The 17420-nt window shown below is 31.3% G+C and overlaps 1 protein-coding gene across 1 annotated transcript in view; it reads right to left on the reverse strand.

Annotated features, from left to right (window-relative positions):
- Nucleotides 1-3211: 3211 nt before the first annotated feature.
- Nucleotides 3212-17420, reverse strand: part of LOC124376384 (alpha-tectorin-like) — a 40708-nt gene continuing 26499 nt past the window's right edge. The window contains exons 4-13 of the mRNA XM_046835438.1: nt 10367-10371; nt 10010-10027; nt 9826-9843; nt 7271-7390; nt 6986-7170; nt 6740-6900; nt 6375-6620; nt 4226-4379; nt 3663-3766; nt 3212-3546 (exon numbers count right to left, since the gene is read on the reverse strand). Of these exons, the coding sequence (XP_046691394.1) occupies nt 3671-3766; nt 4226-4379; nt 6375-6620; nt 6740-6900; nt 6986-7170; nt 7271-7390; nt 9826-9843; nt 10010-10027; nt 10367-10371 (1003 nt within the window). The 3' untranslated portion in view covers nt 3212-3546; nt 3663-3670. The remainder of the gene's footprint in view (nt 3547-3662; nt 3767-4225; nt 4380-6374; nt 6621-6739; nt 6901-6985; nt 7171-7270; nt 7391-9825; nt 9844-10009; nt 10028-10366; nt 10372-17420) is intronic.

Raw genomic sequence — 17420 nt, forward strand, 5'->3', positions numbered from 1 at the left:
CGGACATCAATATGAATGGCCATGGCTGTAAAACAATAGCTTGTCTGGCTACCTGGCCATCAATATGAATGCAAACTCAATATCAATACCCCCAAACATGTAGAACAAAATCCTTTAATGGTCAGGCATTGATTAATATGCAGACTGTATAGAGTATGAATGAACACCTGAGTTTAGCAGGTGTCTCTCAAACAGGGGGAGTGAGAAAAGGATCAGACACAGTCTCAGATAAATGTTTGTAGGAATCTCATTTTTTATGAAAATCTTCATAAAATTTGAAATATAAACTCATGAGACATGTGGCTTTTAACCCAGTACTTTTCTGGATTGTGCCAGGACTGATTTCATGTATTTATATATGAAATAAAAATAATGTTCACTGCAGGAAATGTATATCTATGGCACTTAATCATCTATAACTTAATATTTTTTTGAGCAATATTAACTTTAATGTTTGACAGTAAAGCTCAAAGTGTCTTCTTTCCAAAGATATTTAAATTGTGTATGTAGCACATTTTTATCCGGAACTGTTAACATTTAAATTTAGGTAGAGCATTTCAGCTGTGAGTCCTAAAATTTGGGTGGGGAGGGGCGAACCAGACATGGTCTCAGATAAATGTTTGTAGAAATCTCATTTTTCATGATATCTTTATTTAATTTAAAAAATAAACTCATGAGACATGTGGCTTTTAACCCAGTACTTTTCTGGATTGCTCTAGGACTGATTTAATGTATTTATATATGAAGCAAAAAAAAATTCAATTAAGGATTTTTTTTAACAGTATTTAATTATTTAATTTTGATATTTGCTCAAAAAGATAATAAGTTATAGATGTATAACATTATCTTTTTGAGCAAATATCAAAATTAAATAATGGACATTAAAGCTCAAAGTGTCTTCTTTTTAAAGATATTTAAATTGTGTATGTAGCCCACTTTCTTCAGGAACTGTTAACATTTAAATTTAGGTAGGGCATTTCAGCTGTGAGTCCCAAAATCTGTGTCGAAGTCTAAGAGGTTAAGGGACTTTAAACTACCCTCTCAGGTGCTAAGGTGCTTATACACTTGCACCATTGAGAGCGTCCTAATGGGAAGCATCACTTCCTGGTTTAGGAACAAAACCATGCAGGACAGGCGAGCCCTCCAGAGGGTGATGCGGTCAGCTGAACGTACCATCCGCACCGAGCTCCCTGACCTACAACACGCGGTGCCGGACCAGAGCCAGGAAGATTGTAAAGGACCTCAGCCATTCCAACAATGAACTATTTTCTTTGTTACGTTCAGGGAAACACTTCCACTCCTTAAAAGCGAACACAGAGTTCAGAACCAGGAAACACCCAGGATCTAGTACTGGATCTCCTTTTCCATACTCCATACTCATTTATGTATATACATATATGTTCATATATTTTCTATAGTTTATACTTTTTATTTATCTTCTTAAGGAATAGAATTTAAGGTAATTTTTTTTTTAATGTTTAAATGTTGGACAGCCGTACAAAGCATATGTATGTATGTGTGTGTGACATCAAATTTGATTTGATTTGATTTTGGCACGATGGTAGCAGACTTGAAGCAGGTGGGAACAGTTGCCTGTGCCAAGGACAGATTAAGATGTCCATGAAGACCTTAGCCAGCTGCTCAATACATGCTATGAAGACATAACCAGGGATGCAGTCAGGGTCGGCAGTTTTTTTGCATTCACCCTTCCCAGGGTAGCACACACTTCAGATTTGGAGAGTGTAAGTGGCTGTTTACTTGGTAATAGCTCTGCTTTGAGCACAGGCTCTATGTTCCCTTTTTTTCAAAGTGAGTGTAGAAGACATTGAGCTCATCAGGGAGCAAGGCAGAGCTGGTTGAAGGTAGCCTAAATTTCTTACCACATGCGTCAGGGGTCAGATTTGTAGTCTTTGTAGATTCCCCTCCTCAGATTGACTCTGGTGACACTGTAGAACTCACAGTCTTCAGACGTGAAGGCTGTGTTGCATGCTTTGACGTACCCTCCCGGTTCATCCAGGGCTTCTGATTGTGGAACACAATGACGTTTTGCTCTGTGTATTGGTATCTGATTTATTGGAATAAACTTTTGGACTTTGGAATAGGAACAGCAGTCAGCCATCTGTTCTAATTATGGTCTTTTCCCAGGAGCTCCATACATCTTTAACACAGGACGCTGCCCACTCCCTTCTGTCCATCTCCCAAGGCTTTCGATCTATGCATAGTTTGCGGTGGAATTCCATCATGTTGTATGATGTCTTTCTCCATGGCGTCTTATAGGAGGTGAAAAATAAACTAGCTGCCTGCAAGTTACACACTGACAGTGACGACTTAATCGCCCTGTCCTCTCTGGATAGACCAGAGAAACAGGGAGTCGAGGAAGGCTTCCCGGCATCCTCGGTGACCCCTGCCCTTCATCATGGCAGCTCTGCTCGGCAGGACTGTACTTTTGGACTTTGTTTTTGCCTTCTCTTTATTACTCTGTTTATCAGTGTTTTCAACTTAAAAACTGTGCTGCTGAACTGTGTTATTGCTCTGTATTACTGCAATCCTGTCTCTGTCCTGCATTTGGGTCCCTCCTGCAAGCCCTATTATATATTTAAAAAGACAGCTGAACATTGTGAGGAAAGGTCAGCCAAAACAGTTAAAAACAGTTGTTAAGTTGTTTTGATTAACATTTATACTTTTGCTTATATTTATACATAAGCGCTGGTTTTGTAAACATTGGTTTTGTAATAAAAAAAAATTGAGACTGTTTAATTCCTGATTAAGAATTACAGCCTTTTGCACTGGCTGAAAAGTAATTGACGTACATATAAATATTACAACGGATTATAAAGAATCATTTTTTGCATGTCTGTTTCTTTTAGGACACTAAAGTTTCATCATCAGAGCTGCTGTGACCCATTTTACACTTATCTCCTTTAGAATGATCACGCAGACATAAATTATAAATAACAATATTTTGCATGTTCCAAATGTTCCTAACAATAATATTAGTGATAACAACAATAAGGTTTTTCTATCCTGTTTCTCTGCTTTAATGTCCTCCCTCTTTCACTCTCCCACACAAAGTGTGTATCAGGAAAGGTTGATTTGGCAAGCTTTATTAGTGACACTATTTACAAAAAAGGAAACAAGAAACAATGCTACAATGACAGACTGAAGAACTTTATTAAAACTGTAGAAGGATACAGACATAATAAATATTTAATTTACCACAGAATCATTCAATAGGCCAAAGTAAATAATTGATTATAACACCACAAGTTAAATAACAATCTGATCTTACTTCAAATAGTTAAAAAAAATCACATAAAACATTAATATCAATTAGTTAATTTATCATAAATTCTGATTATTAATTCCCAAATTTCATTCACCCTCAAATTAATAATAATAGGAATAAATATTAAATCACTAAAATAGACAGATGTAAAGGTTTAAATAATGCAAAAATCATTGCTGTTAATGTTTGCTTTCAGAAAATGGTTCTGAGGGTCAGGAAATTCAAGAAAGGACGTTGTCGTTCCTCTAGGGGCTAAACATCTGGAAATAGCACAAATTAAGCGCTGGGTGTTAGTGAAAAAAAGTTTTTTTTAATTATTAAACTTACATATACCACACATATATTCTGCAAAAACAAATATTTTTTTCTTTTTTACCTCTATTTTTAGTTGACCATATTAAAAGGCCCCATGGAGATGAAGGCTCCATTTTGGTTGTCCACAGATCTGCCTACACGTTGGGGAGCTCCAGGGGGACAAGTCTGTACAAAACACACAAAAGAGACTTTATTTTTAGTTTTTTCTTGGTTTACAAACACTTATTTATTTAACAAGTTAATAAATGAATTTATTAACCAGCTTTAAGCTTCTAACTTGTTCATTTTGTTTCTGCTATAAGCATTTTTCAATTTCTCCTGCTTTTTGCATCAATATAATTTGAATAAGCTGCACCCAGTCAGCCTCACCAGCCATACAGACTTTGTGTATTGGCTCCCCTCTCCTAGTCCTATTGTGTGTGTGTGTGTGTGTGTGTGTGTGTGTGTGTGTGTGTGTGTGTGTGTGTGTGTGTGTGTGTGTGTGTGTGTGTGTGTGTGTGTTTGTGTGTGTGTGTTTGTCTTCTTCTCTTAGTGCTGATGTTATGCAGTTATTATTAGACAATCCTCACACTGAAGGCTTACTTTACATCCTCACAATACAATAATAACAATTAATTAACTCACCACTGCACAGTTACTTTCCAGAAGGCAAAGGTGAACGCTGCAGTGAAGGAAAACCTGAGATCCTTCTGCTTCAAAAGTAAACATGTCGAAGGAGAATTGTCCAAATCCGGGTGAACCATTCCGGTAAATAATCACTGTGTTGTCATTTGGACAGCTGAAAAATATTTTATTTAGTTTTATTCAGAGGAATCATGAATGTATCTTGTAAAATGATATATATACATATCATACAAACAATATTTACAATTATATTGTGAACAATCATTGTAAATATGCTATCAAAACTATATGCTAAATAAATTACTAAGTGCACCCTTAATGCCTCCATATGAATTTGAAGTAAAAAAGCAGACATGCGCTGCTAATAAAATGCTCTTGATATAACTGATCATCAGCAAATGTGACCACCTCTATAAAAGCCAATTTTTAGCGGCCTGAGGGTCTAAAACATTCAGGTGTGTTAACACGATGCCAAAGAGAAAAATATTTAGCAATGACTTTATAAAAGCAAATGCTGCTGAACTGGAAAGGGTTGTAAAGCCATTTCTAAACAATGTATAGCCCATCATTCTACAGTGTGGAATATTGTTCACAAGTGGACAGCTTTTAAGACAGTTGCCAATCATTAGGAGTGGATATTCCAGGAAATTAGATTGTGAAATGCTCAGAGAAATTGTGAAAAACTCAGGAGTTACATTTCAAATGCAGTTAGCAATGTAAAATGTGCAAGTTCATGATGCTTGACCATAATACAGAATGCCCTGTATTTAATAAACCATACACAGCATACTGTATCATTACAAACACGTCATAGCTACAAGCACAGTGGTGAACTGGTGATGATTTGGACTTGTTTTGCAGCCACAGGACCAGGGAACCTTGCAGTCATTCAGTCATTCCTGAATTCCTCTGTATACCAATGTATTCTAGAGTCAAATGTGAGTCCAAATTGAGGCATGCAACATGCCAATGATCCAAAGCATGCCAGTAAATCTACACCAGAATGGCTAAAAGAATAAAATCCAGGTGTTGCAATGGCCCAGTCAAGACATCAACCCAACTGAAATGCTTTGGCAGGACCTTAAATGAGCTTTAAGGAACTGAAGAAACATTAGAAAAAATAAATGAGTCAATATTTCTCCACAATGATGTAAAACACTGATATTAATACAGAAAGTTATTAGTTATTGCTGCTAAAAGTGGTTCAAGTTGTTAAATCATGAGATGTACTCAGTTCTTTTACATGTCTTCTCCAGGGTTTTGTTCTGGTAAAATAGATAATGACACTGTGTAATATGTCATGAATTCTTATATCTGAGGCTGTATTTAATGTACCTAAGGACCACATTAGGGTGTCATTTTTCACTTTATATATATGTACACTGTAAATTTAAATAAAAACAGAATGTATGTTTCAGTAAAATCAGATATTAAACAATGAATGTTTATGTTTAACTTAATGTTTAACATCCACCTACTGTAATTTCTGGACTATAAAGCGCATCCAAATATAAGCCGCTCACTGAATTTTACAAATATTTTTATTTTTAACATAAATAAGCCGCACCTGTTTATAAGCCACAGATGTCTACACTTATGTACTTTACACAGGCTTTAACGAAAAACATGTTACACACGGTGTAACGGGTGAAATATGTTGCGCTATGTATTTTGGGAATAGCATGCCAGAAGCGAGCTCTCCCTTCACCCTGACCCAACGTGTTACAACGGCTTGTATCTAAACCGTAGCCTAGCAAGAAAGTCATTGTTCACTGTCTTCCTCCTTCCTTTCACAACTATTTCTCTCGGGAGTTTATCTTTTGCCATCGTCGTGCGTTTAAAAAAAATAAAATTTATTCTCCCGAAGCCGTGCAGCTCAGAACACAGGTGAGGTGCGTTTTTTCGTTTCCATTTGGAAATTTCATTAGTCTAATGTCATGGCGCTCAGTTTTTTGGCTTGAAGTTTGTGAAACCGGGAAAAACCCAGGAAAAATTCATAAATTAGCCGCTTCGTTGTTTAAGCCGCAGGGTTCAAAACTTGGGAAAAAAGTAGCGGCTTATAGTCCGGAAAATACGGTACTTAACTCTTTTAGGACCACAAGCAGTTTCAGATAAACATTTAATATAGCTACAGAATAAGGTTTCTTACCTTTGAGTAATCAGGTCCCAGTGGACAGGGTAGGACCTGTCATTTACAGGTGTAGCCCAACATGTATCCATCACCAGGCCAATCTGAGTGCTGTCCATTTCTTGAACAGAGACTTCTATGTAGAGTGGTTCGCCCACTATTATATTCACACTGCCAGTGTAAGGGTGAGAGAAGCCAGCATCCATATAGGGAATCATTGTGACATGGTACATGCCCACTCCATCTGGAAAATGCCTGCTGACAATACTTTAAGAAAGTACAACCACAGATTAATTATAAATGTGTATACAAGTTTGGTGTTAATGCATGCAAAATGCTACACTTTATCCATTACATAAAGGTTTATTATTCAACAGAACTCCTACCTCTGAATAGGGTTGAGCTTATTGTTCATGCTAGATGTCTCACTAATCTTGTACACGCAGGAGAAAGAAAGCTCCAGTGTTTTTATCCTGTTAATAACGTCTCCTACTGTGTCCACCTCCGCTTGGATTTGGTTCTCATAGATGATATGGGTGCCGTTGGCCTGTAAATATGGGTGAAAATTAGGAAGTTAAATTCAGGAAGTTAAATGAACATTTCAGAATTTTTGCTTTAACAGCTAGGTGTACCGTGAGATGTGTGCCACAGAGGTGGTTATCATTATCAAAGTGGAAAACCAGTCTGTCATTTTGGACTGTTCCTCTGCAGCTGGGGTCATTTAAGTGAAGTTCATTATCAGGAAATCCAGCTTCAAACAGCTGACAGCGGGACAGAGACATGGTGCCGGAGCTGCCATCACACATTTCAGTGGCATCTGATGGAAGAAAAAGCAGTTGGTCAGGAATGGTTTTGTGAAAATAAAACAATAATTATAGCGTTTGATTACACAGCAGTAAAGATTTACACTTTTGTACCGTAATAATCAGGGTTTGGTCTGGCATGCTCCACATCACACAAGCAGCCATAGAAGCCATTTTTCTCCCCACAATATTCATTATCACTACAGCTCAGAAGCTCACAGGGGTGTGGATTTACTAATTACACAAAAAATAGATGACAAAAAAACATATATTGTATAAGGCACATATAGTTTTAAACAAAAGAAAACTTTTAAAATACTTTTTTGAATAACTAATAACATGTATTTGTTTTTATCCAAGAATAAATGCTGACATAGAAACAAAAGACAGTTGCAGGTTTTATTAATACAATTCAAGATACAACTGGAATATTTGAAATACATGATTCTCAAAAAGTATCCAACACAATGTTAATTGAAATTTAATTAAAATAGCTTTACCTGCAGGTGGTGCTACAAAAAAACCCCATAAAATTCATATTTAAACATATAAGATGTAGAATTTGAAAAAGTAATTTTACCAAAGAGTTTTAGTAAATGCAGGTTGTGTCTATCAGCAAAATACATGGGTCCTGAACTGCTCTAACACATTGTAATAAAACTTAATTAATATGATTTTACCTGGATCGACAGGTAGTGTTGCAAAAAAACCCATAAAATTCATATTTAAACATATAAGATTTAGAATTTGAAAAAGTAATTTTACCAAAAAGTTTTAGTAAATGCAGGTTGTGTCTATCAGCAAAATACACAAGAACTGCTCTTACACATTGTAATAAAACTTAATTAATATAATTGTACCTGGATCTACAGGTGGTGCTGCAAAAAAACGAAAAAATTCATATTTAAACACATAAGATGTGGACTTTGAAAAATTAATTTTACCAAAGAGTTTTAGTAAATGCAGGTTGTGTCTATCAGCAAGATACATGGGTCCCGAACTGCTCTAACACATTGTAATAAAACTTAATTAATATAATTTTACCTGGATCTACAGGTGGTGCTGCAAAAAAAACATAAAATTCATATTTAAACATATAAGATGTAGAATTTGAAAAAGTAATTTTACCAAAGAGTTTTAGTAAATGCAGGTTGTGTCTATCAGCAAGATACATGGGTCCTGAACTGCTCTAACAAATTGTAATAAATCTTAATTAATATAATTTTACCTGGATCTACAGGTGGTGCTGCAAAAAAACCATAAAATTCATATTTAAACATATAAGATGTAGAATTTGAAAAAGTAATTTTACCAAAAAGTTTTAGTAAATGCAGGTTGTGTCTATCAGCAAAATACACAAGAACTGCTTTTACACATTATAATAAAACTTAGTTAATATAATTTTACCTGGATCTACAGGTGGTGCTGCAAAAAAATGAAAAAAATCATATTTAAACACATAAGATGTAGACTTTGAAAAATTAATTTTACCAAAAAGCTTTAGTAAATGCAGGTTGTGTCTATCAGCAAAATACACAAGAACTGCTCTTACACATTGTAATAAAACTTAGTTAATATAATTTTACCTGGATCTACAGGTGGTGCTGCAAAAAAAACATAAAATTAATATTTAAACATATAAGATTTAGAATTTGAAAAAGTAATTTTACCAAAAAGTTTTAGTAAATGCAGGTTGTGTCTATCAGCTAAATACACAAGAACTGCTTTTACACATTGTAATAAAAATAATTAATATGATTTTACCTGGATCTACAGGTGGTGCTGCAAAAAAAACATAAAATTCATATTTAAACATGTAAGATGTAGAATTTGAAAAAGTAATTTTACCAAAAAGTTTTAGTAAATGAAGGTTGTGTCTATAAGCAAGATACATGGGTCCTGAACTGCTCTTACAAATTGTAATAAAACTTAATTAATATAATTTTACCTGGATCTACAGGTGGTGCTGCAAAAAACCCAAAAAATTCATATTTAAACATATAAGATGTAGAATTTGAAAAAGTAATTTTACCAAAAAGTTTTAGTAAATGCAGGTTGTGTCTATCAGCAAAATACATGGGTCCGGAACTGCTCTGACACATTGTAATAAAACTTAATTAATATAAGTTTACCTGGATCTACAGGTGGTGCTGCAAAAAAACATAACATTCATATTTAAACATATAAGATTTAGAATTTGAAAAATTAATTTTACCAAAGTGTTTTAGTAAATACAGGTTGTGTCTATCAACAAAATACACAAGAACTGCTCTAACACATTGTAATAAAACTTAATTAATATAATTGTACCTGGATCTACAGGTGGTGCTGCAAAAAAAACATTAAATTTATATTTAAACATATAAGATTTAGAATTTAAAAAAGTAATTTTACCAAAAAGTTTTATTAAATACAGGTTGTGTCTATCAGCAAAATACACAAGAACTGCTCTTACAAATTGTAATAAAACTTAATTAATATAATTTTACCTGGATCTACAGGTGGTGCTGCAAAAAAAACATAAAATTCATATTTAAACATATAAGATGTAGACTTTGAAAAATTAATTTTACCAAAAAGTTTTATTAAATGCAGGTTGTGTCTATCAGCAAGATACATGGGTCCTGAACTGCTCTTACAAATTGTTATAAAACTTAATATAATTTTACCTGGATCTACAGGTGGTGCTGCAAAAAAACGAAAAAATTCATATTTAAACACATAAGATGTAGACTTTGAAAAATTAATTTTACCAAAGAGTTTTAGTAAATGCAGGTTGTGTCTATCAGCAAGATACATGGGTCCCGAACTGCTCTTACACATTGTAATAAAACTTAATTAATATAATTTTACCTGGATCTACAGGTGGTGCTGCAAAAAAAACATAAAATTCATATTTACACATATAAGATTTAGAATTTGAAAAATTAATTTTACCAAAGAGTTTTAGTAAATGCAGGTTGTGTCTATTAGCAAAATACACAAGAACTGCTCTGACACATTGTAATAAAAATAATTAATATGATTTTACCTGGATCTACAGGTGGTGCTGCGAAAAAACCATAAAATTCATATTTAAACATATAAGATGTAGAATTTGAAAAAGTAATTTTACCAAAAAGTTTTAGTAAATACAGGTTGTGTCTATTAGCAAGATACACGAGAACTGCTCTTACACATTATAATAAAACTTAATTAATATGATTTTACCTGGATCTACAGGTGGTGCTGCAAAAAAAAACATAAAATTCATATTTAAACATATAAGATTTAGAATTTGAAAAAGTAATTTTACCAAAGAGTTTTATTAAATGCAGGTTGTGTCTATCAGCTAAATACACAAGAACTGCTCTTACACATTGTAATAAAAATAATTAATATAATTTTACCTGGATCTACAGGTGGTGCTGCAAAAAAACCCATAAAATTCATATTTAAACATGTAAGATGTAGAATTTGAAAAAGTAATTTTACCAAAAAGTTTTAGTAAATGCAGGTTGTGTCTATCAGCAAGATACATGGGTCCTGAACTGCTCTTACAAATTGTAATAAAACTTAATTAATATAAGTTTACCTGGATCTACAGGTGGTGCTGCAAAAAAACATAACATTCATATTTAAACATATAAGATTTAGAATTTGAAAAAGTAATTTTACCAAAAAGCTTTAGTAAATGCAGATTGTGTCTATCAGCAAAATACACAAGAACTGCTTTTACACATTATAATAAAACTTAGTTAATATAATTTTACCTGGATCTACAGGTGGTGCTGCAAAAAAAACCATAAAATTCATATTTAAACATATAAGATGTAGAATTTGAAAAAGTAATTTTACCTAAGAGTTTTAGTAAATGCAGGTTGTGTCTATTAGCAAAATACACAAGAACTGCTCTTACACATTGTAATAAAACTTAATTAATATGATTTTACCTGGATCTACAGGTGGTGCTGCGAAAAAAACATAAAATTCATATTTAAACATATAAGATTTAGAATTTGAAAAAGTAATTTTACCAAAAAGTTTTAGTAAATGCAGATTGTGTCTATCAGCAAAATACACAAGATCTGCTTTTACACATTATAATAAAACTTAGTTAATATAATTTTACCTGGATCTACAGGTGGTGCTGCAAAAAAAACATAAAATTCATATTTAAACATATAAGATTCAGAATTAGTAAAATTAATTTTACCAAAGAGTTTTAGTAAATGCAGGTTGTGTCTATCAGCAAAATACACAAGAACTGCTCTTACACATTGTAATAAAAATAATTAATATAATTTTACCTGGATCTACAGGTGGTGCTGCAAAAAAAACATAACATTCATATTTAAACATATAAGATGTAGAATTTGAAAAAGTAATTTTACCAAAAATTTTTAGTAAATGCAGGTTGTGTCTATCAGCAAGATACATGGGTCTTGAACTGCTCTTACAAATTGTAATAAAACTTAATTAATATAATTTTACCTGGATCTACAGGTGGTGCTGCAAACAAAACCATAAAATTCATATTTAAACATATAAGATGTAGAATTTGAAAAAGTAATTTTACCAAAGAGTTTTAGTAAATGCAGGTTGTGTCTATTAGCAAAATACACAAGAACTGCTCTTACACATTGTAATAAAACTTAGTTAATATAATTTTACCTGGATCTACAGGTGGTGCTGCGAAAAAAACATAAAATTCATATTTAAACATATAAGATTTAGAATTTGAAAAAGTAATTTTACCAAAAGTTTTAGTAAATGCAGGTTGTGTCTATCAGCAAAATACACAAGAACTGCTTTTACACATTATAATAAAACTTAGTTAATATAATTTTACCTGGATCTACAGGTGGTGCTGCAAAAAAAACATAAAATTCATATTTAAACATATCAGATTCAGAATTAGTAAAATTAATTTTACCAAAGAGTTTTAGTAAATGCAGGTTGTGTCTATCAGCAAAATACACAAGAACTGCTCTTACACATTGTAATAAAAATAATTAATATAATTTTACCTGGATCTACAGGTGGTGCTGCAAAAAACCCAAAAAATTCATATTTAAACATATAAGATGTAGAATTTGAAAAAGTAATTTTACCAAAAATTTTTAGTAAATGCAGGTTGTGTCTATCAGCAAGATACATGGGTCTTGAACTGCTCTTACAAATTGTAATAAAACTTAATTAATATAATTTTACCTGGATCTACAGGTGGTGCTGCAAAAAAAACATAAAATTCATATTTAAACATATAAGATGTAGAATTTGAAAAAGTAATTTTACCAAAGAGTTTTAGTAAATGCAGGTTGTGTCTATTAGCAAAATACACAAGAACTGCTCTTACACATTGTAATAAAACTTAGTTAATATAATTTTACCTGGATCTACAGGTGGTGCTGCGAAAAAAACATAAAATTAATTTTTAAACATATAAGATTTAGAATTTGAAAAAGTAATTTTACCAAAAAGTTTTAGTAAATGCAGGTTGTGTCTATTAGCAAACTACACAAGAACTGCTCTTACACATTGTAATAAAAATAATTAATATAATTTTACCTGGATCGACAGGTGGTGCTGCAAAAAACATAAAATTCATATTTAAACATATAAGATGTAGAATTTGAAAAGTAATTTTACCAAAAGTTTTAGTAAATGCAGGTTGTGTCTATCAGCAAAATACATGGGTCCGGAACTGCTCTGACACATTGTAATAAAACTTAATTAATATAAGTTTACCTGGATCTACAGGTGGTGCTGCAAAAAACATAAAATTCATATTTAAACATATAAGATTTAGAATTTGAAAAGTAATTTTACCAAAAGTTTTAGTAAATGCAGGTTGTGTCTATTAGCAAAATACACAAGAACTGCTCTTACACATTGTAATAAAAATAATTAATATAATTTTACCTGGATCTACAGGTGGTGCTGCAAAAAACATAAAATTCATATTTAAACATATAAGATGTAGAATTTGAAAAGTAATTTTACCAAAAGTTTTAGTAAATGCAGGTTGTGTCTATCAGCAAAATACATGGGTCCGAACTGCTCTTACACATTGTAATAAAACTTAATTAATATAATTTTACCTGGATCTACAGGTGGTGCTGCAAAAAACATAAAATTCATATTTAAACATATAAGATTTAGAATTTGAAAAAGTAATTTTACCAAAAAGTTTTATTAAATACAGGTTGTGTCTATCAGCAAAATACACAAGAACTGCTCTTACAAATTGTAATAAAACTTAATTAATATAATTTTACCTGGATCTACAGGTGGTGCTGCAAAAAACATAAAATTCATATTTAAACATATAAGATGTAGACTTTGAAAAATTAATTTTACCAAAGAGTTTTAGTAAATGCAGGTTGTGTCTATCAGCAAGATACATGGGTCCCGAACTGCTCTGACACATTGTAATAAAACTTAATTAATGTAATTTTACCTGGATCTACAGGTGGTGCTGCAAAAAAAACATAAAATTCATATTTAAACATATAAGATGTAGAATTTGAAAAAGTAATTTTACCAAAAAGTTTTATTAAATGCAGGTTGTGTCTATCAGCAAGATACATGGGTCCTGAACTGCTCTTACAAATTGTTATAAAACTTAATATAATTTTACCTGGATCTACAGGTGGTGCTGCAAAAAAACGAAAAAATTCATATTTAAACACATAAGATGTAGACTTTGAAAAATTAATTTTACCAAAGAGTTTTAGTAAATGCAGGTTGTGTCTATCAGCAAGATACATGGGTCCCGAACTGCTCTTACACATTGTAATAAAACTTAATTAATATAATTTTACCTGGATCTACAGGTGGTGCTGCAAAAAAACCATAAAATTCATATTTAAACATATAAGATGTAGAATTTGAAAAATTAATTTTACCAAAGAGTTTTAGTAAATGCAGGTTGTGTCTATTAGCAAAATACACAAGAACTGCTCTGACACATTGTAATAAAAATAATTAATATGATTTTACCTGGATCTACAGGTGGTGCTGCAAAAACCATAAAATTCATATTTAAACATATAAGATGTAGAATTTGAAAAGTAATTTTACCAAAAGTTTTAGTAAATGCAGGTTGTGTCTATTAGCAAAATACACAAGAACTGCTCTTACACATTATAATAAAACTTAATTAATATGATTTTACCTGGATCTACAGGTGGTGCTGCAAAAAAAAACATAAAATTCATATTTAAACATATAAGATTTAGAATTTGAAAAGTAATTTTACCAAAGAGTTTTATTAAATGCAGGTTGTGTCTATCAGCAAAATACACAAGAACTGCTCTTACACATTGTAATAAAAATAATTAATATAATTTTACCTGGATCTACAGGTGGTGCTGCAAAAAACCATAAAATTCATATTTAAACATATAAGATGTAGAATTTGAAAAGTAATTTTACCAAAAGTTTTAGTAAATGCAGGTTGTGTCTATCAGCAAGATACATGGGTCCTGAACTGCTCTTACAAATTGTAATAAAACTTAATTAATATAATTTTACCTGGATCTACAGGTGGTGCTGCAAAAAACATAAAATTCATATTTAAACATATAAGATTTAGAATTTGAAAAGTAATTTTACCAAAAGTTTTAGTAAATGCAGGTTGTGTCTATCAGCAAAATACACAAGAACTGCTTTTACACATTGTAATAAAACTAATTAATATAATTTTACCTGGATCTACAGGTGGTGCTGCAAAAAACCATAAAATTCATATTTAAACATATAAGATGTAGAATTTGAAAAAGTAATTTTACCTAAGAGTTTTAGTAAATGCAGGTTGTGTCTATTAGCAAAATACACAAGAACTGCTCTTACACATTGTAATAAAACTTAATTAATATGATTTTACCTGGATCTACAGGTGGTGCTGCGAAAAAAACATAAAATTCATATTTAAACATATAAGATTTAGAATTTGAAAAGTAATTTTACCAAAAGTTTTAGTAAATGCAGGTTGTGTCTATCAGCAAAATACACAAGAACTGCTTTTACACATTATAATAAAACTTAGTTAATATAATTTTACCTGGATCTACAGGTGGTGCTGCAAAAAAAAACATAAAATTCATATTTAAACATATAAGATTTAGAATTTGAAAAAGTAATTTTACCCAAAAGTTTTAGTAAATGCAGGTTGTGTCTATCAGCAAGATACATGGGTCCCGAACTGCTTTTACACATTGTAATAAAACTTAGTTAATATAATTTTACCTGGATCTACAGGTGGTGCTGCAAAAAACATAAAATTCATATTTAAACATATAAGATTTAGAATTTGAAAAAGTAATTTTACCAAAGAGTTTTAGTAAATGCAGGTTGTGTCTATCAGCAAAATACACAAGAACTGCTCTTACACATTGTAATAAAAATAATTAATACGATTTTACCTGGATCTACAGGTGGTGCTGCAAAAAAAACATAACATTCATATTTAAACATATAAGATGTAGAATTTGAAAAGTAATTTTACCAAAAGTTTTAGTAAATGCAGGTTGTGTCTATCAGCAAGATACATGGGTCCTGAACTGCTCTTACAAATTGTAATAAAACTTAATTAATATAATTTTACCTGGATCTACAGGTGGTGCTGCAAACAAAACCATAAAATTCATATTTAAACATATAAGATGTAGAATTTGAAAAAGTAATTTTACCAAAGAGTTTTAGTAAATGCAGGTTGTGTCTATTAGCAAAATACACAAGAACTGCTCTTACACATTGTAATAAAACTTAGTTAATATAATTTTACCTGGATCTACAGGTGGTGCTGCGAAAAAAACATAAAATTAATTTTTAAACATATAAGATTTAGAATTTGAAAAGTAATTTTACCAAAAGTTTTAGTAAATGCAGGTTGTGTCTATCAGCAAAATACACAAGAACTGCTTTTACACATTGTAATAAAACTTAGTTAATATAATTTTACCTGGATCGACAGGTGGTGCTGCAAAAAAACCATAAAATTCATATTTAAACATATAAGATGTAGAATTTGAAAAATTAATTTTACCAAAGAGTTTTAGTAAATGCAGGTTGTGTCTATCAGCAAAATACACAAGAACTGCTCTTACACATTGTAATAAAACTTAATTAATATAATTTTACCTGGATCTACAGGTGGTGCTGCAAAAAAACATAACATTCATATTTAAACATATAAGATGTAGAATTTGAAAAGTAATTTTACCAAAAGTTTTAGTAAATGCAGGTTGTGTCTATCAGCAAAATACACAAGAACTGCTTTTACACATTGTAATAAAACTTAATTAATATAATTTTACCTGGATCTACAGGTGGTGCTGCAAAAAAAACATAAAATTCATATTTACACATATAAGATTTAGAATTTGAAAAATTAATTTTACCAAAGTGTTTTAGTAAATACAGGTTGTGTCTATCAGCAAAATACACAAGAACTGCTCTTACACATTGTAATAAAACTTAATTAATATAATTGTACCTGGATCTACAGGTGGTGCTGCAAAAAACATAAAATTCATATTTAAACATATAAGATTTAGAATTTGAAAAAGTAATTTTACCAAAAAGTTTTATTAAATACAGGTTGTGTCTATCAGCAAAATACACAAGAACTGCTCTTACAAATTGTAATAAAACTTAATTAATATAATTTTACCTGGATCTACAGGTGGTGCTGCAAAAAAAACATAAAATTCATATTTACACATATAAGATTTAGAATTTGAAAAAGTAATTTTACCAAAAAGTTTTAGTAAATGCAGATTGTGACTGTCAGCAAAATACACAAGAACTGCTTTTACACATTATAATAAAACTTAGTTAATATAATTTTACCTGGATCGACAGGTGGTGCTGCAAAAAAAACATAAAATTCATATTTAAACATATAAGATGTAGAATTTGAAAAAGTAATTTTACCAAAAAGTTTTATTAAATGCAGGTTGTGTCTATCAGCAAAATACACAAGAACTGCTCTTACAAATTGTAATAAAACTTAATTAATATAATTTTACCTGGATCTACAGGTGGTGCTGCAAAAAAAACATAAAATTCATATTTAAACATATAAGATGTAGAATTTGAAAAATTAATTTTACCAAAGAGTTTTAGTAAATGCAGGTTGTGTCTATCAGCAAGATACATGGGTCCTGAACTGCTCTAACACATTGTAATAAATCTTAATTAATATAATTTTACCTGGATCTACAGGTGGTGCTGCAAAAAAACCCATAAAATTCATATTTAAACATATAAGATTTAG

The sequence above is a fragment of the Silurus meridionalis genome, chromosome 22 (assembly GCF_014805685.1).
Source record: "Silurus meridionalis isolate SWU-2019-XX chromosome 22, ASM1480568v1, whole genome shotgun sequence".
NCBI lineage: Eukaryota > Metazoa > Chordata > Actinopteri > Siluriformes > Siluridae > Silurus > Silurus meridionalis.